Source organism: Phaseolus vulgaris, chromosome 4 (assembly GCF_000499845.2).
Source record: "Phaseolus vulgaris cultivar G19833 chromosome 4, P. vulgaris v2.0, whole genome shotgun sequence".
In the NCBI taxonomy this organism is placed as follows: domain Eukaryota; kingdom Viridiplantae; phylum Streptophyta; class Magnoliopsida; order Fabales; family Fabaceae; genus Phaseolus; species Phaseolus vulgaris.
This window is the reverse complement of record NC_023756.2, coordinates 6,099,339-6,122,667: the sequence shown is the minus strand read 5'-3', so window position 1 is coordinate 6,122,667 and position 23,329 is coordinate 6,099,339. Positions and strand designations below refer to the sequence as shown.

The 23,329-nt window shown below is 34.0% G+C and overlaps 2 protein-coding genes and 1 long non-coding RNA gene across 3 annotated transcripts; 2 read left to right on the top strand and 1 right to left on the bottom strand.

Moving 5' to 3' along the window:
- The first annotated feature begins 12,711 nt into the window (after nt 1–12,711).
- Nucleotides 12,712–15,442, top strand: LOC137837092 (uncharacterized). Its single transcript, XR_011085361.1, has 3 exons — nt 12,712–13,033; nt 14,865–14,951; nt 15,081–15,442. It is a non-coding gene; the product is annotated as an uncharacterized lncRNA (long non-coding RNA).
- Nucleotides 15,443–17,760: 2,318 nt separating this feature from the next.
- On the top strand, nt 17,761–18,117 carry LOC137838212 (oligopeptide transporter 4-like). Its single transcript, XM_068647468.1, has one exon. It carries the CDS (start codon nt 17,761–17,763, stop codon nt 18,115–18,117), a length of 357 nt encoding a protein of 118 aa, XP_068503569.1.
- Nucleotides 18,118–18,307: 190 nt separating this feature from the next.
- On the bottom strand, nt 18,308–19,033 carry LOC137838211 (secreted RxLR effector protein 161-like). The gene has a single exon (XM_068647467.1). It carries the CDS (start codon nt 19,031–19,033, stop codon nt 18,308–18,310), a length of 726 nt encoding a protein of 241 aa, XP_068503568.1.
- Between the last annotated feature and the right edge of the window lie 4,296 nt (nt 19,034–23,329).

Here is a 23,329-nt window from a genome sequence, read left to right as displayed (position 1 = left end):
GAGGCTCCATGTTCTTCTTGAGGATTCTTGCCTTTGAGAACCACCCAATTGTCCTCTACTTTGTGAAATCCCATTTTTGTGAGAGTTGAACTGTCAATCTCACTTACAGCCTTAACGGGTTCGTTTCGCTCATTTGAAGCATCAACACCAAAGAAATCAATCAATTTTGAAACAAGTATAGCATAGGGAAAGCGATAATCAGCCAACCTTTTGGATTTCAGCATATGTTCATTGATGATATAAACCCAGTTTACCTTAATCTGGTTCATGATGCAATATAAAAGGATTAAATCCTCTTCATGTAAAACAACATGATTTGTACCTCTTGGGATGAGTTGCCATGCTATAATGTAAGCAACAAGACGTGGTGTTAGGTTCAAATGACCTGCATGGAACCTGCTTATGTTCTGGGTAGGGGACCTCATACAACTCTTGTAATATTCCAGTTTATTGAATTCTTGAATCCCACTTGTGTTTCCTTTTCCAACCTTGAGTCCAGAATATTTGATTCCAGCCACTGAATTCCAGACATCACTTGTGACCTTCATTTTGATCCCTTTCACATAGGAGACAATGTTTTTTCCATCCAAGGTTAGATTAGTGTAAAACACCTTAACTAAATCAGGATACACATTACCCGTTAATTCCAGCAGCTTTTTCAGTTTCTGGTGCTTCAATACAGACCTTGTTTCTGCCAGTTTTTCTGCTTTCAGCCAGTTGAAATCCAACACCTTGGGTATGTTAATATGCTTTCTGCTCATCTCGTGGATGTAGGCATTGATACCCTCTTCATCTCCAGCAAACCAACCTTCTAGCACACCTTGAAAGGTGCTTTGCTTGCCCTTATTTTTCTGTTTCTATCTTGAAGAAGAAGTCATGGTTGAACCAGATTTTTTTCTTTGTTTCAAATGGTGAGAACCGAAAATGGACAACCAATGTGGGTAACAAGATTTTCACACAGATTTATATTGTAAAATGTGTAGGTTGATATGGAAGTTATGAATGGATATGCATGAAGATTTTATGCTCTGAAATTGTGCAGAAAATCTTTGAAAATATACAATAAATATTTAGGGTCACGATGCACACATCTCATACCTTCATTGAGCACCCAAACCATCAAATCGGTTACATAACCATGACCAAAACCGTCAAAGGTACAGTGGTTAATGCCCACTAAGGCAGTCAATCAGTCAAAGATAAGAAATTCTCTTTCCTAGTCATCAAAGCATATCAGTACCAAAAATAAACACATTTAATTGCGAATAAACAGATTTAATTTTTCACTGCTAGGCACAATTAACATTTATAATTCCCAATTCATTAAGCAGAAAATTAAACCTATCTTTAGCTAATGGTTTTGTGAACAAATCAGCAAGTTGTAAATCTGTACCAATGAACTTAATCTCACATGTTCCATTTGAAATGTGTTCCCTTAGGAAATGATGTCTAATTTCAATGTGTTTGGTTCTTGAATGCATAACAGGATTTTTGGTTAAGTTAATTGCACTTGTGTTATCACACAGCAGAGGTATATGGTTAAGTAAGATACCAAAGTCATTCAATTGTTGTCTTAGCCATATGGTTTGAGCACAGCAACTCCCTGCTGCAATGTATTCTGCTTCAGCAGTGGAGAGAGCAACACAAGCCTGTTTTTTGCATTGCCATGAGATCAAGCTTGATCCCAGCAAGTGACAGGTTCCACTGGTGCTCTTCCTATCAATTTTGCAACCTGCAAAGTCTGAATCAGAATATCCAGTTAAACTCAATGAAATGTTACCTGGATACCAGAAGCCAACTTCTCTAGTTCCTTGCAAATACTTCAAAATTCTTTTGGCAGCATTGTAGTGTGATTCTTTAGGAGCAGATTGAAACCGAGCACACATGCATACTGCAAACATGATGTCAGGCCTGCTGGCATTGAGATACAATAGAGATCCTATGAGTCCTCTGTATTTGGTTTCATCAACAGAAAGCTTCATCATGATCCAAGTGACAGCTAGTTGAGAAGGGTGTGTTGATTGGTTTGCACTTGTCCATTTCAAATTTTCTCAGCAGATCCTTGCAATACTTGGCTTGATTCAAGAATATGCCATCCTTGAGTTGTTTGACCTGCAAGCGTAGAAAATAGTTCAACTCACCCATCATTGACATTTCAAACTCACTCTTCATGATTTTCACAAAAGTTTCACACAATTCCTCATTGTTTGACCCAAATATGATATCATCTACATAAACCTGTACTACAATAGTGTCATCCCCTTTCTTCTTGATGAATAAGGTCTTATCTGATGTGCCTCTTTCATAGCCTTGTGAGATGAGGAAATCACTTAACCTCTCGTACCATTGCCTAGGAGCTTGCTTAAGCCCATAGAGAGCTTTCCTTAGTTTGAACACATGTCCTGGATGTTGATGGTCTTCAAAACCTGGTGGCTGTGAAACAAATACTTCTTCATTTATATAACCATTCAAGAAGGCACTCTTCACATCCATTTGGAATAGCTTGAACCCTTTGATCCAGGAGAAGGCAAGCAGCAATCTAACAGCTTCTAGCCGAGCCACTGGTGCATATGTCTCATCATACTCTATTCCTTCTTCTTGATTATACCCTTTAGCAACTAGCCTAGCCTTATTTCTGGTAATCACCCCATGCTCATCCATCTTGTTTCTGAATACCCATTTTGTTCCAATTATATTCATATCAGGTATTCTAGGAACAAGAGTCCAGACCTCATTAAGAGCAAATTGATTCAGTTCCTCTTGCATGGCCAGAATCCAGTTACTGTCCTTGAGAGCTTCATTCAGATTTTTGGGTTCCACTTGAGATACAAAGGCCATTGCTTCACAGAAGTTGTTCAAGGATTTCCTAGTTGATACTCCTTTCTCAATGTTCCCAATGACATTATCAAGGGTTAGGTCTCTCGGGGTTTTCCACTCTTTTGGCAAACCTGCAGACACAGTAGGTTCTTGCATAGCATGTGTATCAGCAGTATCAAAATGAATCGATTCATTTTGATTTAAAACATATTTAAATTCATTACAATCAAGGTCATCAGCAACAGTTTTAGATATCCTATGATCAGCTTCATCAAATACAACATGCATTGATTCTTCTACTATAAGCAACCTTTTATTGAAGACTCTATATGCATGACCATTCAAAGCATAACCAATGTGCACACCTTCATCAGATTTAGCATCAAACTTACGTAAATTCTCTTTGCTATTATTCAATACAAAGCATTTACACCCAAACACTCTAAGGTGACTCACACTAGGTTTCCTGCCCTTATACAATTCATATGGAGTTTTCTTAAGAATGGGTCTAATTAGGGTTCTATTTAACACATAAGCTGGAGTATAGACTGCATCTGCCCAAAAATACTTAGGAAGCTTAGATTCATTTAACATAGTTCTAGCTAGTCCTCTAGTGATCTGTTTTTCCTTTCAACTACACCATTTTGTTGGGGAGTCCTAGGGGTTGAAAATGTTGAAGATGGTTGCTGCCCCTTCAAGATTGTGTTTGATGAAGACTTATATGTAGTGTTTGATGAAGACATTTATGTACTTTCCATGTATTTGTGCTTTGCCTTAAGTATGTCTTAGTTAGTGCTTAGAGGTTGTCTAAGAGTAGCTTTTTGCTGAGTAACTCACCTCATAACCACTGGCCATGTGATAAGAACAAGCATAAGTTTTCTAAAACTGTTTTTCACATGTTTTACACAAAAACACGTTTTACTGCATAAAAATAAATCTGCTCTTTTCTAAATAAACAGATTCATTTTTTCACTGATGCCTTGGCTAAAGTCTTGTAAAAATTAGATTTTGTGCATCAGGTATTTTGACTAAGTCTTCTTCTTTTCAAAACGACTGATTTTTAAATTGTTAAACTTTCTCTGTTTTCGTTTTGAAAAATAAATCTGTTCATCTGTAAATGAATAGATTCTTTTTGCCTCTGGTACCATGTCATGCTTAAACGTTTTTCAGTTTTATCTCAGCACCAGAATGGTTGACTAAGTCTCCTCACTTAACAGATTCTCTAACTGCTTTTGAAAATAAATCTGTTCATTTTATTTTCAATCTGTTCATTTTATAACAGCTTTAACTGTTTTTCAAAATTCTGTTAGAAGCTGGCTGTCTATAAAAAGCAAACTTGTTTCTGAGTTAAATAACGATTCAAACAGATCATACATCTGAAAAAAAAAAGTTTTAACAGCAGAGAGTTAAGTGTTTTCAAGGATTAGCATTTGTTCTTCAAAGATTTCAAAAATCAAAAAGTGCTTGTTCTTGGTTTGGTTCCAAAAGCTTGGTGTGAGGTGCAGCTACTGTTCTAGCAATCTTGCCTACTGGTTTAAGGCTGATCTTTGTTACCTCAATCAGGTGTAGTCGTTTCATTTCTTATTACTTGTAAAAGTTTGGTTGAATCCTCTTCTTGATAGGTGTTCTTGGAAAGTGGATGTGTGTGTATGAGTGCTGAAATAGGTTTTTTCAGCAAGAGTACCTAAGTTCTTGTAGGTTTCAAGAACAGTGGGAAGTGTACTTGATTGTACTGTGTGTTAGTGAATTCCACCTGTTGTTGGTGAAGACTGGATGTAGCTCAGGTTGAGTGAACCAGTATAATTGTTTGTGTTCATTCTCTCCCTCACTCTGCAATTTCGTTTCTGCATAATTGATAAAACAGCAAAGAAATAAATCTGTTCAATTGTAAATAAATCTGTTCTTTCTGGGCACTGTGCATACTGTTCTTGATTTCTGAAAAAGCTGTTGTAATCAGATAAGAACATACATAATCTGCTAATACCATTGGAACAGATTGACTGTGATAGGCTGATCAAGAAACTGTCAATATCATTAATTGAACCTTAGACAATTGCTTAAAATTGAAGCTTGCTGTTTTGTGATTAAGTGTTCTTAATTTCTGGAAAATTGCTTAACATCAAAAAGAACATTCATAGTCTGTTAAAAGCCACTGAAACAGCTTGTTTGCAAAGATCACTCAATTAATTAGCATGCTATCAATTGAACCTTAATCACTTGCTTGAAATTGAAGCTTGCAGTTTCTGTGTTTCACTGTTTTTCAAATCTGATATTTGAGTGTGTGCTGCTGGAAATTCTCACTGCATAATCTTGTGATTAATCTTGCTGAATTAAAAGCTTTTCAAACAAAAACAGTGCTGAAATAAATCTGTTCATTCTTACATAAATCGATTTATTTTCTGTAAAACTGGGTTAAACACTGTTTCTGCGAAGAAGTTTTAAAAGGTCAATTCACCCCCCCTCTTGAACTTTGGCAATATTAAACCCAACAGAAAAGGTATGTGATATCCCATGCTTCTCACAGAACCTCTCAAATCTAGCATTCTGAAACTCTCCCCCATGATCACTTCGAATTGATTTAATGCAGCAACCATTTTCATTCTGCAAAACCTTTGCTAATTTTTTAAAGGCATTGTAAGCATCATTTTTATGTGCAAGAAACAAAGTCCATGTAAATCTAGAGTAGTCATCCACAACAACTAAAGCATACAAATTTCCAGCCAAGCTAGCAACTCTAGATGGTCCAAATAAGTCCATATGTAATACATCCAATGGATTTTTTGTAGAGACAATATCTTTTAAATTGAAAGAGGATCTGATTTGTTTACCTTTCACACAAGCATCACAAAGCCTATCATCCTGAAATTTAATGTTAGGTAAACCAGAAATTAGATCTTTAGATTTCAGTTTATTCAAGTGATTAGTGTGTATGTGAGCTAACCTCTTGTGCCACAGCCAAGACTCATCACTTATAGACAGTAAACACTCATTTGAAGAGTTAGTTTCCATGATATTCAAAAGATATATGTTATTCACTCTCTTACCAGTAAACAACACCTTACCAAAGGTGTCACTTGAGATTGTGCAGCCCTTTGACTTGAAGTTCACCTTGTATCCTTTGTCACAAAGTTGACTGATACTAAGAAGGCTATGCTTGAGTCCTTCTACATAAAGCACATTCTCAATAGTGGTTGAATTCCCTGTTCCAACACTGCCTATGCCCAAAATTCTTCCACAGTTATTGTCACCATAGGTTACATGTCCCTCTGCCTTGAGCTTCAAGCTAGTGAATTTTGTAAGATCTCCAGTCATATGTTTGGAACAGCCACTGTCCTAGTACCATTGATTTTTCTTGCCGCCTATCTGCAAAATAGAACAGAGATTATACAAATGGTACCCTTTTCAGTATAGGGTCCAGCACAGATTAAAACCTTCCCTTTGGTAGCCATTTTGCTAAGTTCTTAGGAATAAGATGCTTTCTAGCAATGCATGACCTAGAGGTATGATCAGATTTCATGCAGTAAAAACAGATTACATGAGATGCCTTTTTGCCACTGTTAAAAGCTGAAAAACCTGATTTTGCTAGAACAAAAGAACTTAAAAGCTTTTTGACATTGGTTACATTTCTAGGGGTATAACCAAGACCATTTTTATTGAAAACAGCATTCTGTGAGCCAAGGAGAGACTCAAGGTTTTCTCTTCCCTTGGTGAAATTGGAAAGGGTTTTCAGCAAATACTCCACTTGTTTTTCCAATTTTTTGCAGTTTTCACAGGTTTTAATAGAGGCATGCAAGCATGTTAGTTCAAGGCTTACCAAATCTGTTTTGGCCTTATGCAGTTCTTCCTCAAGTGTTTTTACTTTAGGTGCAAGCACATTATTTACCTTTTGCAACTTACTGCATATTACAGCTAGCCTATTTGCTTCATCATGTGTTTCTTTGAAAGCAGCAAACAATTGATCATAGTTATCAGAATCCATAGAGAATTCACTTACTGAATCAGAGATTGACTCTTCATCCTTCACCATAAAGCACATATTTTTTTCCTCACTCTCAGTTGAAGAGCTGCTGGTTAAAGATACTTCATTTTCTTCCCATGACATGTAAGCTCTTCTTCCCTTGCTCCTTTCAACCTTCTTGCTGGCAGATTTGTCCTTTGATTGATTGTTTGGACAATCCATTTTGATGTGCCCTGTTTTGCCACAGCCATAGCAAGTATAGTTAGAGGAATTTGAATCATTAGGTTTAGGATACCTTCTTTTCTGCTGGTTCTTATCTCTGTTTTTCATCTTCAAGAATCTGCTGAATCTCTTTATAAGAAGACTTATTGTTTCATCATTTTCAACATCTTCTTTTTCCTCCTTGATCTCATTTTGTTCACTTTCTTTCAGTGCAAGTCCTTTGGGTTTTCTTTTTGTTGTTTCCTGCTTTTTGAGTCTCTTGAGCTCTAGCTCATGCTCCATTAATTTTCCAAAGAGTGCAGCAGTTCCCAGCTTTGACAGATCACGGCTTTCTGATATGGCAGTCACCTTTGGTTGCCAACTTCTGTCGAGGCACTTCAGCACTTTTATGTTGAGTTCCTCTTTGTCAAATTCCTTTCCCAAACCAGTGAGGTGATTCACAATATGAGTGAACCTTTTCTGCACATCAGCAATGCTCTCCTCGGGTTGCATTCTAAATAATTCATATTCTTGGATGAGAGAATGTTTTCTTCACCTCTTCACATCTTCAGTACCCTCATGAGTGACTTCTAAGACTTCCCACATCTCCTTAGCTGAATTACATTGGGATATCCTGAAGAACTCATCCATTGTTAATGCGGAGGTTATGATGTTCTTGGCCACAATATCATATTGAGTCTTCTTCCTTTCGGTCTCATTCCATTCAGATCTTGGCTTTACCACTTGTTCATCCTTGACAACCTGCATTGGCACATAGGGTCCAAGGACCACAACTTCCCAAATTAATACATCAATAGATTCCATGAAAATTTTCAATATAATTTTCCAAAAAGCATAATTCATTCCATTGAACATAGGTGGTCTATTAACAACAGATCTCTCATCAAAAAGCACTTTAAACTGCATCTGTTTCTGGTGCTTGATATATCTGGAAAAGATTATCCTATGTTTCCGCATCTGTTTGTGATTGCAGGTTGAGCCAAATTCTAAACAGAACTTCCCAAAGCAACCAGGGATTTGTCTTCATCAAATAGGGGGAGAATGTTGAAAATGAAGCTTTAACTTCTCCAAATCTATGAAGAGAGCTTGATGCCTGTGCTGCTGATTTTGGGGTTTAGTTCTAGGTTGTTTAGAATTTGTAAAATTCATTCTTAATCCAAAGCACAACTAAATCAATCTGGTTTTGAAAATGAAAAGTGTTTTTCTAAGCTAAGTGAAAACAACTGATTGATTTTGTTGGGTTTAATAATGCCAAAGTTCAAGAGGGGGGGGGGGGGGGGGGGGGGGTGAATTGACCTTTTGAAAGCTTCGCGCAGAATCAGCATTTATCACAGTATACAGAAAATAAATCGATTTATTTGTAAATGAATAGATTTATTTTGGCGCTGTTTATGTTTGAAAACGTTTATATCAACCAAGTTATTCTTGAGATTATGCAGATTAATTTGCAAGCCATACACACACTGATATAACAGAGAAAAATAGTGAATCACAAAAACAGCAACCTTCAATTTTAAGCAAGTGATTAAGGTTCAATTATTAGCTTGACAATCAATTTGGTAACCTATCACAATCAACCTGTTTCAGTGATATTTAACAGATCATATATCTTCTATTCAGAATCAAACTGTTTTTCCAAAAAATAAGAACTGTATGAACAAGCCCAGAAAGAACAGATTTATTTTTAATTGAACAGATTCAATTTCTGACAGATTAACATATAAGCGAGAATTAGAGTGCAGAGATTAAGGGAGAAAGAACACAAGGCACTTATACTGGTTCACTCAACTGAGCTACATCCAGTCTCACCTAATCCAAGGTGAAATCCACTAAACAAACATACCAAACACACTTACACAGCCACTGTTCTTGAACCCTACAAGAAACATGACACACTTGCTGAAAAACCCTATTTCATCACACACACTCTTCAAGAAACCCTATCAAGAAGAGTTTACAATCACACTTTTACAAGAAAAGAAATATGAAACGAATACACCTGATAGAGGATGCAGAAATATGCCGTAAACCAGTAGAACAGATCGCTTAAACAATAGTAGCACCTCTCACCAAGCTTTGGAACCAAACAAGAACAAGGACACTTTTGATTTTTGAAATCTTTCAAGAACAAATGCTAATTCTTTGTAAATCCTTAATTCTCTGATGCAAAACTTGTTTTCTCAATTGTATGATTCTTGATTTAAACGTTGGAACAAGTTTTCTTTTTATAGAAAAACAGCCTATAACAGTATTTCAAAAAATAGTTAAAGCTGTTACAAAAAGAACAGATTGAAAATAAAATGAACAGATTTATTTTCAAAAAACAGTTAGAGAATTTGTTATGTGAAGGAGACTCAGTCAACCATTCTGGTGCAGGGACAAAACGAAAAACCTTTTAAGATAAGCATTGCACCAGACTAAAAAGAATCTATTCATTTACAGATGAACATATTTATTTTTCAAAATGATAACAGAAAAAACTTAACTATTGAAACACAGTCGTTTTGAAAAAATACTTGATGCACAAAATCTGATTTTCACAAGACTTGGCCAAAGCAACAGTTTAAAAAAGAATATGTTCATTTAGAAAAGAACAGATTTATTTTTATGCAGTAAAGGTGTTTTTTTGCAAAACATGTGAAAAACAGTTTAAGAAACTTGTGCTTGCTCTTGTGACATGGTATGTGGTTAAGAAGTGAGTTACCTAGAAAAAAGCCTACTCTTAAACAACCTCTAAACTATACCTAATACATTCTTAAAGCAAATGTAAATACGAGTGAAATCTATGCAAATGGCTTCATCAAACATATGTCTTGAAGGGGCAGCAACCATCTTCAACAGATTTCTCGGTTTAGTCGGTTGTTTTACACCCAGCTTGTTTGGAGGGCTTTCAAACTATTTTTGACTTGGTTGACTAACTTTCAAAACCAATTCAATCAGTTAAAACGACATTTCAACGTGTTGATTTTTGAATTTCTTAACAGCTTTTCAAAAACCTGTTAAATCTGTTTTCAGTTGATTGGAAACTGTTTTGGCTCGCGTTTAACTGCCTAAAAGGACTAGTTTGAAGAGCTATAAAACTGGGTTACCCTTCATATTTGAAAACACAGAAAGAGAGATTAAGAAATTGTTTTGAGAGAGATGTAATTCAAGCTTTGCAAGATTTCCTAAGACTGTGTAATTGGTTTAAGAAGTGAATTAGGAGCTCTGTGATTTCATGTACACCAGGTGTATTTGTTCCTTCTCTTCTTATTATTTTTTTCCATTTTGTATACTTGTAAAACGGTAAATCTGTAAAGTCAGAGGATTGTTCTGACTGTGTGTGTAAAGGCAAAGAGGGTGTGTGTTCTTGTGTGGTCAAGATCACCTCTTTGTGGTGTTGTGTGATTGTAATTTGTTGTTGATTGCTTAGTGTAATACCCAATGATTTTCTGGGGACTGAATGTAACTCTGGTATGGAGTGAACCAATATAATTGGTTGTGTGATATAAATGGAAGAAGAAATACCTTTCTCAAAGGATGGTGATGTGAGTATGCAAAGAGGCTTTGAAGATATGGAAACATTTTGTTTAATTTTTTTAATTTTTTCTTTTTCTTTTTCACCATCTAATGTTGTGTTTAGTTTTATTTCATCCTCTGTCACCTTTTGAGGTGTAAGAGGACACAATACCAATTTATGACCTTGAAAAGAAAAGGTGGTTTTATTAGTATGTCCTTCATGAAAAGTATTATGATCAAATTGCTAGGGTCTCCTAAGAATGATGCGTCCTATTTTCATTGAAACTATATCACACACAAAAAAAATTATTTATGTTTTCCTATGGCTATAGGTACACTCACTTGGTTTCAACTACCACATGATGTGAGTTGATTTTAGATTTATCCATTTTAAGGGTGACAATTTGTTTATGATTTGGATTTTAGAAAATATAAGGTGAGACCTAGGGAAGATCCCCACTGGACACGAACTTAACCAAGTGGTTAAGTATGTGTGAAGGTTCACTTCCAAAGGCAAAGAGGAAAACACATTATATGGTCAAGATAATGCATATTGCGAAATTGAAAGACATAAAAGAGACAAATATGATGAAGGAAACCGAATGGAAATTGGAAGAACAAAACAACAACATAAACACAATGAACAATGGTGTAATGGAAAATGGAAGAAGAGATGAAGGAAAGAAAGCTTATGGTGATGGACAAGAGAAGAGCACGCCACTTGGAGTGTGGATTCTCCAAGATAAGTGTGGAGGGCGACCACTTGAAGAGCTCTCAACTCTCACAAGATAAAACCTAAGCTAAGAGAACACAAGTCTCACACAATTTGTGAGAGTTTTCCTTCTATATCAAAATTCAACATGAAAAATACATGGACTAAGGCACCCTATTTATAAGAATGGATGTCTTGGAAACAAGATAAGCAAGGGTATGATGGTAAATGTGTGAGGGGTTGCCATTAGGGTTTGACTAAGTCAAAACCGTACCCTAGGCTTGTTCTTCTAGAAGCTAGGTCACCTTTTCTTCCTAAAGGACTAGGCACAAGCTAAAATGATAACTACACCCCTCATATTATGCTAAAGACACCTATTCTAGCCTATCTTGCTATTTGGACCCTTAAAGTGAATCCAAATTATTTAGAACATGTTTTATTTTTAAGAAGACCAGAAACAAGAACATTTGGTGTTCTGGTCTATGTCCAATTCTTCTTTTGGTGAGGTTCGCTAGATCTTTGATGGGGTCTTGACTTGATTATTGAGAAGACTGTTCATACTGTGAATGGTCTCTTGAGTCCTTGATAATCTTTTTGTCTTCTTGGATAGTATCACCACACCACCCTCTTGACTAATTCAATCTAGTTTGTAGGGATGGGGATGTGGGATAACTTGCAAGGCCAATTTATTTACTAACTTGTAGCTACAATAGTTACATTAAAAGCCACTATCAGTATTACGAAACAAATTTAATTAAAAAAACTTTATACTTTATGTGGAATAGGTTCTCTCTTTGTGATTGTTCTAGCTCTACAAGACAACTTTGTAAAAGTCGTTGAACTACTTGATGTAATCCTAACTTGCATCTTCATTTGTAGATCTTCTTCTTCGTTGTTTTGATTTGAATATCTTCTATGGAAGATGAATTAATATTGAGGAAACATAAAGAATTGTAGGAATTTTGAAAGAGATGAGAATTATGACTGTGAATATAAGTGAGGTTAGGCCAACACTTAATTTCGAGATGAAGTTGGATCAACACTACTAGGAAGAGTCTAGAAATTTGTCTAGCAAGAAGACAACTCTAGAGAGAACTTTGAACAAGTAAAAGTGTTTCACAAATTGGATAACATGTAATTACTCAAATCAAAGTTGAAAAACACGTACAAGAGACTCTTATTTATAAGATAAAGTCTCTCAAAACCTCTAAAATGAGAGTGATAATACTTCTATCATATGTGTTACCATGTAATATCCGCATTTTTAAGTATTTCTTTTAGATTCTTCCTTGCACAGATATCTAATGTCAATTTGAAGAAATCAATTTTTTCACTTTCTAATCATCTTTTTTTTTTCTCTTCTCTTTCTTTTCTTTCTTAACCATTTTAATATGACAATTATTAAAAATTATCATAATTATCTGTATAATATATCAGATTTTTTTTCAAAAAATATCATTTAGAATCGCCATTTTATAAACTAGATCACTATTTTTGATTTTTCGTTCCTCCATAATATTTTTCTTTTCTCCAAACATAATTTTCCCAATTCCCTCCGAAACATTTCCGAAAAATAAATTACCCCCAAAAGATTCTATTTCGCATATCTTTGAAACCCCGTCTATTTCTTCTCTTTCGAAACCCTAAACCCTTTCATTTCTTTCTTTGAATCCTAAAAATTTACTATCTGCTTTCAGCAACGCGACGGTATTGCGAATTTGGCCATTAAGAGAAAACCTAATCCATGCGGTTTCAAGCGTGTCGTTGGAGCCTTATGTGAAGCTCAAATCGCAAGGTCGTGGATTGGTCGGATTCAGTTGTTTTAGGTTTGTTCTCCTCCTCGCTCTTTTGGTTCTTCCTCAACTCCACCTTTTTAATTAGAATTGGAAAAAAAATGTTTCAATTTTTCATTTAATTTGCAAAATAAGATGGTAAAGAAGCTTGTGTTCTTCACCTTTTCTTTGTAGTTTTTGTTTTGCATTTGGGAATCTCATAAATTTAGTGGTTCTGATGTAGTTTTTGTTCTTATGGGTTCTTTGCATTTTATGAACAGAGAGAAAAAAGTTAATATTTTTATCTCTCTTGTTCTTTGCTTTTTGTTTTTTTATTGAGTTTTTGTCTTATATGGATTTTGACGGGATGAATTTTGCAAGTATTTTTTTGTTAATTTGGGAGTAGCAATGTTCAATTTCATTCCTCTAACCTTTATCCATTGATTTTGTATTGGTTGTAAGGCTTAGGACTTTTTCGTAGTTTTTATTCACTTTCATTAATTCCATGGCACTTTTGCAAATTCGTCCAAGGGATTGACTGGGATAACTTGAGGGCACAAATTTCGCCAAAGCTTGCTCTGAAACATGGGGTGTGATTACCATTAATTTGCTCTTTGAAATGCCATTCCATTTGTTCACTTCAATAGTAATGGTTTTATGAAGATCATTTCCAAAATATGTGTATTCTTATTATGCAAACGCAAGTTATTAGCTTAATAATTTACATGTTTAAATATACATGCCTTTCAATCAAAACAAGCAGGGGGAATCATAGAGATATTTGCAAGTCCGAGAGAGTTTGTTTCATGTCTCTCAAAACCCTTGAACTGTTTCACCAGTAAGTTATACATAGCTTCTTTAACTAAAATTTACACAAAGTTTAAAGGGTTCCCATATAAATTTTATTTCACAAAATCATTTACAGATTATAATATTTTCTCATATTATTGAGTAAATTTAATGAATTTAGTATTGAAATAAAATTCAGGCTTGGGAATATGGAAACGGGAACAAACTAAGGATGCTTTATTTTATGTTGATTGACATCATAATTTTTTTTACAATGAAAAAAAGTCAGTAAAATGTTGTCTTCTTGATAATATTAAAAATCTCTGCATATGAAATCAATTTTGTAAGATACAGTGAGTATTAAGTATCTTTCACATTTAAATTAATTGTTGTTTGTCATTCAGAACCAACTTGAAGTTGCAAATGGGAGGACTCAGTGAACCAATTTGCAGAAACCGCATTCTCAACTTTGAAATGTTAATGTTGGAAGTAATCATAGTTATGATACTTATACGAATCATAGTTAATGTTAATGTATGAAGAAAGTTCAAATTTATGAGTATAGAACTGAATAGTGAACTGAATAATAAACACAAATTAAAGAAGAAAAAGATATATATGCAACAGAATAGAAGTATAGAACTGAAGTCTTTATTTATGAGTGACGTAGAAGATAACATAACATAGGGAGGGTAGCATACCGAGTCCCAACAGAAAAGCTATAACATATAATTGTAGATATGTGTATTTAATATTTGAATTATTCATTAATTAGTTATATTATATTATATATTATTAAATAAAGTCTATAGAGTTAGCACAAGCTACTAGTGGTGATGGTGGAGCACAACTGATCTACTGGGGGATTCTGCTTTTGTCTAAACAGATCCTTATTTCAGTTAGAATAGACACAGTAGATTTAGAAGTAGATTTACAGATTAGTTGTGGTTGAACATGCAATGCTCTGCCTATGGCTAAGCTGATAATATTTCTATTATATCTTTTACCATTTACTATACCTGCATTTTTAAGTATATGTCAGATTGTTCCTTTCGTAGATATCTATGCTCAATGTGAAGAAATCAAATTGTTGCAGGTTAGAGCACGTTCCATGATCCTTCCACTCGTGCTTCCAAAACTTTACATCACCATTAGCATAATAACTTGGCCAAACTTGTTTAAGGTGAGCATCTAAGTCTTTTGTTATCTAATAAAATAAACAAAGAATATCACTTTCCAGTATTATATCAAAATACTATTATTAAGAAATAGAAATCTTACCAGAGAAAGATTGAATTGTTCTTGTGTGCAGGAAAGTGGTCCTTTCCAGTTAGATGGCCATAAACCATGTATAGTGAACTCCAATGGTTTTGGTTTTGTTTTCAGACATGAAGGACTACCATGACAAAGGCCTCTTGGCCCAAATTGTGAAATCTTCCAATAGTCAAAAGCTTGAGCATAACCATGGAAGAATAAAAAGACCAAAAACAAAACACTAAAGTAATTCATTATGAATATTTGTGAGAACAATGAATCTCAATCATCTCAATTTATAACCTATGGTTTTTTGAAAAAGCTAAAGGTTCTTTTAATGTAAAGTGTGTTACTAAATTTTATACTTAATGTGTTGAAATAATTTTATCAATATATCTAAACATGTCATGATGTGTGTCACAATCCTATATCTATTTTCAGCTTATACCTACATACCTATAAATAAACAAAATTATGGATCAAGTTTAATTAGTTAAACATTATATAATTTGTTTAAAATACTATATTCCATGATTTTTTTTCAAGTTCTTAGTAATATATCATCTCAAAATAACAGCACTGCTTTTTTGGCCAGATTTTATTAATATCATTTTTATAAGACCTTCTTAGTTTTCAAATTTGAAAAAAAAAAGTTATATAATATCACTTTTATATTAAGATATCAATAATTTTTATTTATAATTTTTTAAATTCTCTATATTCATATCAAAATAATTTAGACATAGCATGAATGACAATAAAGATAATAATTATATTTTAAACATAGCACATACAAAGGAATAAAATACATGCCTTATTTTTTGTCAACAAAAATATATATAGAAAAACAATCCTTACCAAAACTTTTGATTAATTCATATTACAATTCTATGAAAATTAAGTCTCCTACTTAGCAAACAATGAAATTAAATTTAAATTGTATAATATTTAAAATTTAATTTAGAACACAAAGGACATTATTAAATTTACTCTAATGAAAAATAAAATTATAATATTATTATTAAATTTACTCTAATGAAAAATAAAATTATAATATTATGTATAATACATTTAATCAAATATATTATTTCCAACTAATATTATGTTTTATTAAATTATAATATTTCTACTGCAATATTTTACTTTTTTCTTTTCTAATTTACTATTCAATCTTTTATATTAGAATGGGTTTAACCATGCATTTTATGTCGTGACTAAGATTCTTTTAAATTTAATTTTGTGATAATTTTTTATAATATTTCTTTTGGATTTCATTTGTTGCGACTTATATACGATTTTGGAATTAGTTTGCCTTGCATTTTCAAGATGAGAAGAATTCATATTCTTAAAGATGTTAGTGGAATTGTGAAACCATCGAAGTACATTAATAATTTAGTGAGAATATATTAACCAAAAATATTATTAATTTCCAGTTTTTAAAGATGGATGAATAATTCTTTATTCTATCTATGAATATTACATTTATTAAAATATATTTATTTATTTATTATTTATTTAATGGAATTTAAAATTTATTCTTATTTTATTTAACTTGGTAATTTATGAGGATGATCCTACTTCTAGGTCTCCCTCCATCTACAAATGTTGTCTCTTCTACATATTCTTTTTCCCCATCTACAAATTTTCTCCCTCTTTCATTTCTTCTCTTCTTAAAGCTTCTCACTATTAATAATGAGTGAAATGGACTATGATGTAATAAACATAAATTAAAGAAGAGAAAGATATATTATATGCAACAGAGTAGAACTGAAGTCTTTATTTATGAGTGACTTACAAGATAACATAACATAGGGAGGGTAGCATACCAAGTCCCAACAGAAAACAAGCTATAACATATAATTGTAGATATGTGTATTTAATATTTGAATTATTCATTAATTAGTTATATTATATTATATATTATTAAATAAAGTCTATAGAGTTAGACGTTCCATGAGGCTTCCACTCGTGCTCCCAAACTTGGCCAAACTTGTTTAAGGTGAGCATCTAAGTCTCTTATCTAATAAAATAAACAAAAAAAAATATCACATTCCAATATTATATCAAAATACTATTTTAAGAAATATAAATATGCCAAAATTGTAAAATCATCCAATAGTGAAAAGCATTAGCATAACCATCCAAGGATAAAAAAAAGTAATAATTCATTATCAATATTAGTGCAGAACAATAAAACTCAATAATCTCAATTTATAAGCTATGATTTTTAAAAAGCTAAAGGTTCTTCTATTTTAGAGTGTGTTAGAAAATATTATATCTAATATGTGTTTGAAATAATTTTATTAATATATCTAAACATGTTATGTTTTATTAATATATTTAAACATGTTATACTCGTCCTCTTTTCAAAAACAGAGAAAAAAACAAAGAGAAGAGATTTTATTTATTTATTTATTTATTTTGTTTCTCTGTTATATGACCTTTCAAAGTCTGAGGACATGTTTGATTCAGACATACGTTCAAAATAACAACCCAAAAACTTGTTTGGTTTTTTGTTGGATCCTATATTATTATAAATTGGGTTTTGTCACAATTTTATAGTTCAAACAAACTCAATTTGAAATGAAAGAGAAGAACGAGTTATACTCAGTTTACAAAATGAAGTTTCTTCAAATTTAAGTCTTCAAACTTTAATATAAACATACACCAACTTAATTATTAGTGAATTATGAATCATAACCCCCCCTTACTTGCTTCTGTAGGTAGTTGGCACCTTAATGTCTGGTGTGGTGCATTTACTAACAGCATGGTGGCTCATGAACACTGTTCCAAATATATGCGAACGAGCATTGCTTCCAGCAGGAAGTCCTTGGACTTGTCCTGGTGATCATGTGTTCTATGACGCGTCTGTGATATGGGGTTTGATAGGGCCCCGTAGAACTTTTGGAAATCTTGGACACTACTCGGCTATTAACTGGTTTTTCTTGACTGGAGCAATAGCTCCTTTCTTAGTTTGGCTAGCACACAAGGCCTTGCCTCAAAAACAATGGATCAGGCTTATCATTGTGTCTGTGCTCTTGGGTGCATTATCTGATATGCCTCCAGCTACAGCAGTAAACTACACTAGTTGCTAACCATTACATTTATAATAATACTTCCAGTAGCGGCCTCCTAAATGCTTATGAGCAGTTACTTATAAATGTTTATTCAACAATTAAAATAGAAAAATAAAGAGTCACACGCAGTTACGTGCATTTATGTGCAGCTACAAAATCATAATATCTAACACTCCTCCTTGATTTTTGAACTGCAAACTCCAATCTTCTATCTTAAGTATTCAAACTTGCTAGCTGGAAGTGGTTTAGTAAACAAATCTGCAAGTTGATTTTCAGCTTTACAGTAACAAAGAGACACATCACCATTCTTCTGCACTTCTCTTACAAAAAATAACTTGATATTAAAGTGCTTAGTTTTGCCATGAAAAATTGGATTGTTAGAGATTGCAATAGCAGCTTGGTTATCAACAAAAATCTCTGTGCTTTGCTTCTGCTCCAAATTTAAATCAATCAGGATCTTTCTTAACCAGAGAGCTTGATTCACAGTAGCTGATACAACAACAAACTCTGCTTCAGCAGTGGATTGAGCTACTGTTTCTTGCTTCTTTGAGCTCCATGAAAACATCTCTGATCCAAGGCTAAAACAATATCCTGATGTACTTTTCATGTCATCAATTGAACCTCCCCAATCACTGTTAGAGAAACCAGTTAACTTGAACTCCTTATGATTCAAGAGCTTAACTCCAATGTTCCAAGTTCCCTTGATGTATCTGATGACTCTCTTAGCAGCCCTCATGTGAGTCTCGTTTGGGCAATGCATAAATCTGGATAGAATGCTTATTGCATTTAGAATGTCAGGTTTGGTTGTTGTCAAATACATTAGACATCCTATCAAGCTTCTGAATTCAACTTCATCAACTTTGGGAGATCCATCTTCTTTGACCAGCTTCTCCTTTTGATTCATGGGAGTGCTTGTTGACTTGCAATCTTCCATCTAAAATTTTTTAAGTATTTCTTTTGCATACTTCTTCTGACAAATGAATACTTCATCCTGACTTTGCTTAATTTCCATCCCAAGAAAGTAAGTCATCAGACCAAGATCTGTCATTTCAAAGACCTTCTTCATGTTCAACTTGAATTGATTGACTTGATCAAGATTATTTCCAGTGACCAACAAATCATCTACATAGAGAGAGATGATCAAAATGTCTGTACCATCATGCTTGACATATAGAGTAAGTTCAGACAAACTTTTCTCAAACCCCAGACTAATTAGGTGATCATCTATTCTACTGTACCAGGCCCTTGGGGCTTGTTTCAGGCCATACAGTGCCTTCTTCAGTGAGTACACTTTGTCTTTATTTCCTTTGTCCACAAAGCCTTCAGGTTGCTCAACATAAATTTCTTCTTCAAGAAATCCATTTAGGAATGCTGATTTGACATCCAACTGAAACACTTTCCAATTATTTTGAGCAGCGAGAGCGAGAAGCAATCTGATTGTGTCAAGCCTAGCAATAGGTGCAAATGTGTCTGAATAATCAACTCCAAACACTTGAGCATATCCCTTGACTACTAGCCTTGCTTTGAGCTTGTTGACTGAGCTATCGGGATTTAACTTAGTTTTAAATACCCACTTCACTCCTATTATTTTCCTGTCATGTGGTTTATCAACCAGCTCCCAAGTTCTGTTTTTCTCAATCATTAACAACTCCTCCTCCATTGCAGCCATCCAATGTTTATTATTTTTTGCATCATGGTATCTGACAGGTTCACAAACAGCCACATTGCATCTTTGATATATATCAGAGAGTGATCTTGTTCCTCTAATTGGTGTATCATCTGTTAGTTCATTATGCCATTCTTCATCTACATGTTCTTCTAGAGTGTTGACAATAGATAAATCCCTTGATTGACTAGGAATCTAGTTTGACTTATTTGAGTCTTCCCAACTCCATTGTTCATCTTCCACAAAATACACATCTCTGCTCACAATAAAACGTCCAGTATCTGGTTGAAACACCCTATAAGCCTTGGAATTGGTACTATAACCAACAAAAATGCCAGTTGTTGCCTTTTTGTCAAGCTTATCACGTTTAGTTTGTGGAATATAAGTGAAACACAAACAACCAAACACTTTAAGAAATTTTAAAGATGGTTTGTATTCATACCAAGCTTCAAATGGTGTCTGCTCTTTCACTGCCTTTGTTGGAATTCGATTTTGTAAAAATACAGCAGTGTTTGCTGCTTCCACCCAAAAATTCTTTAGGAGATTCTTCTCAAGAAGCATGCAACGAGTCATTTCCATTATAAATCTATTTCTCCTCTCACTAACTCCATTTTGTTGTGGAGTGTATGGAGTCGTTAATTGATGCTCAATTCATGCCTCCTCACAAAAAAGATTGAAAGTTTCTGAAGTGTACTCCTTGCCATTATCAGATCTTAAAATCTGAATTGTACAACCACTTTCATTTTCCACTCTTGCCTTGAATTTCATAAATACACTAGCAACTTCTGATTTTTGTTTCAAAAAGAAAATCCAACACATTCTTGTTAGATCATCAATGAAGGCTATAAAATAAAGGTTACCATTTAATGATGGTGTTCTTTGAGGACCACAAAGATCAGTGTGAATGAGCTGCAATTTCTTCGAAGCCCTCCAAGCCTATTTAGGAAATGATTGCCTGTGTTGCTTCCCAAATTTGCATGCTCGACAGTTGGTCAGTTCATCATCAAGATCAGAAAGTCCTTCTACCAACTTCTTTGATTGCATTTGAAGCATCCCTCGATGATGAAAATGCCCGAGTCTTTTGTGCCAAATTTCAGTGACACTTTCTTTGGATTTAAAGACCATGTGCTCCTCCTCCATTGGATTGAGAGCAAAACTCTTTCCCTTCATTTCAATTTTAAACAAATATCTGCCATCAACATCTTTGATTAAGCAATGTTTATTTTCAAACATCACTTTGTAGCCTTTTTCCAACAATTGATCAACACTCCAAAGATTCTGATCAATCTCTGGCACAAAAAGAACATCTGTAATGATTTTTGTACCTCTATAGCTTGTGATAGCTATTGTGCCTTTTCCTTTTACTGCCAGGTGTTCACCATTTCCAATCCTCACCCTTTTAATATCAGTGGTTCTCAATTCCTTGAAGAGTTCCTTATCATGTGTCATGTGGTTGGTGCAGCCACTGTCAACCAGCCAACTCTCACTTGATTCTATGCTTGAGAAACAAGTGGCTACGAACAAGTGATCTTCCTCTTCTTGATCAGCAACTTGAGCATCTGCCTCTTCCACCTGATTTTTTTTTTGCATATCACTGCTTCATGTCCAAGTTGGTTGCATTTAGAACATTTGGCATCAGGTCTTCTCCAACATTTGAATGGTGGATGACCTAACTTATTGCAATGCTTGCAAGGAGGATAATTTCTCCTTTTGTTGTTATTGTGTGTAGCAACTTCTCCATTTTCTTGCTGGTTCTGCTTGCTTTTGTTTTTCCAGCCACCTTCATGTTTGGCTGGTAAACCTCCCTCAACTACTCCATCTTGTCTCATGGCTCTCCTTTGTTCTTGGGCTTGTAAAGCATTTAAGAGCTCTGCGAGAGAAATCTTTGATAGGTCCTTCATATTCTCCAAGGTTGTTATGGTGGCTTCAAAACTCTCTGGAACTGTTACAAGTAGTTTTTCCACAATTCTTGAATCTTTAAACACTGATCCAAGCAACCTCACTTTATTGGCAATGGTTAGAAGTCTATCCGAGTACTCTTTTACGGATTCCGACTCCTTCATTCTCTGCAATTCAAACTCTCTGATTAGATTCAGGGCTTGCATTCCCCGAATCCTCTCATCACCTTCATATTCTGCCTTGAGGTAATCCCAAATTTCTTTTGCTGACTTCAAGGACATTATCCTTGTGAATACCATAGGAGATACAGCTGCAAATAGACATGCTTTTGCCTTTGATCTCTTCATCTTTTTTTCCTTCTGTGATTTTATTTGTGCCACAGTAGGGTTTTCTGGAAGGGACTGAATTTCATAGTCCTCTTCTACAGCTTCCCATAAATCCAATGCTTCTAGGTAGGTCTCCATACGAACAACCCACATTTGATAATTGTCTCCATCAAAGACAGGTGGTGCCATTGCTGAAAAATTTGATCCTCCTTCCATTGGTGCACTCTACTAACCTCACAGATCCCTCAAGAAAATAGCTCCGATACCAATTGTTGGTGTTGAGGGAATAAAACAGAGCAAAATGTTTTATTATCTTTGCTAACCATTACATTTATAATACTTCCAGTAGCTGTCTCCTAAATGCTTATGAGCAGTTACTTAGAAATGTTTATTCAACAATTAAAATAGAAAAATAAAGAGTCACATGCAGTTACGTGCAGTTACAAAATCATAATATCTAACAATGGTGTTAAAGTGTTAATGCAACCATGGTTGTAAATTGTAGTTGAGAGTGCCTTGCAGGCAGGTTGATCTAGCTGCAACTGTTACCACAAAGATTGAAAAGATTTTGAAGCATATGTAGGTTTAGGTATGTTTCCTCCAATGATGATGATGGTAGTCTTGAGTACTTCTTGGCAAGTTTTAATATGATCAGATTCATAAATAAGCATCTCTTGTAAAATATGAGCATCTTATTCAGGCCTTTAGAAAAATACACACAACATATGATCTTTGTATTTATTAGTAACTTTATATAGATCACATTATTAAATTTACTCTAATGAAAAATAAAATTATAATGTTATATATAATACATTCAATCAAATATATTATTTCCAACTAATATGGAGAGATTATGTTTTATTATAGTAGTGGGTAATAAGACTAGATTTTCACCATAATGTTTGGTGAGATATTTTGGTAATAAGACTGAACATTTTTTTAAGGAAATTTTTCAGTCTGTGAGTATGTCATGTCTCAGGAAATTTTGCATGGTCACATGGGAAAAGTGCCCTTTTCTTTTTTTATGCTTTTCTTTTTACATGTTATGCATGACTTCGTTTGTTCCTCAATTTTGGTTGTTAAACTTGGTAGACTTTTCAGTTTCAATTCAAGAACTTCACGGATACTGCTTATCACTAGACAATTCTTAGTTGTTGAATGATTATGGAATTAATTATTTTTTAATAAAATTTTTCGTAAGAATTTTAGAAGAGGATATTAGTTATAGGAAATGTTAAAATGAGAGAGTTTTAATAAGTTAGGTTTGTGGAGAAGTTAATTTTAACTTTTGAGGATAAGTTTATTTCATTTTATTTTCTTGTAAACGTTTGTGGAG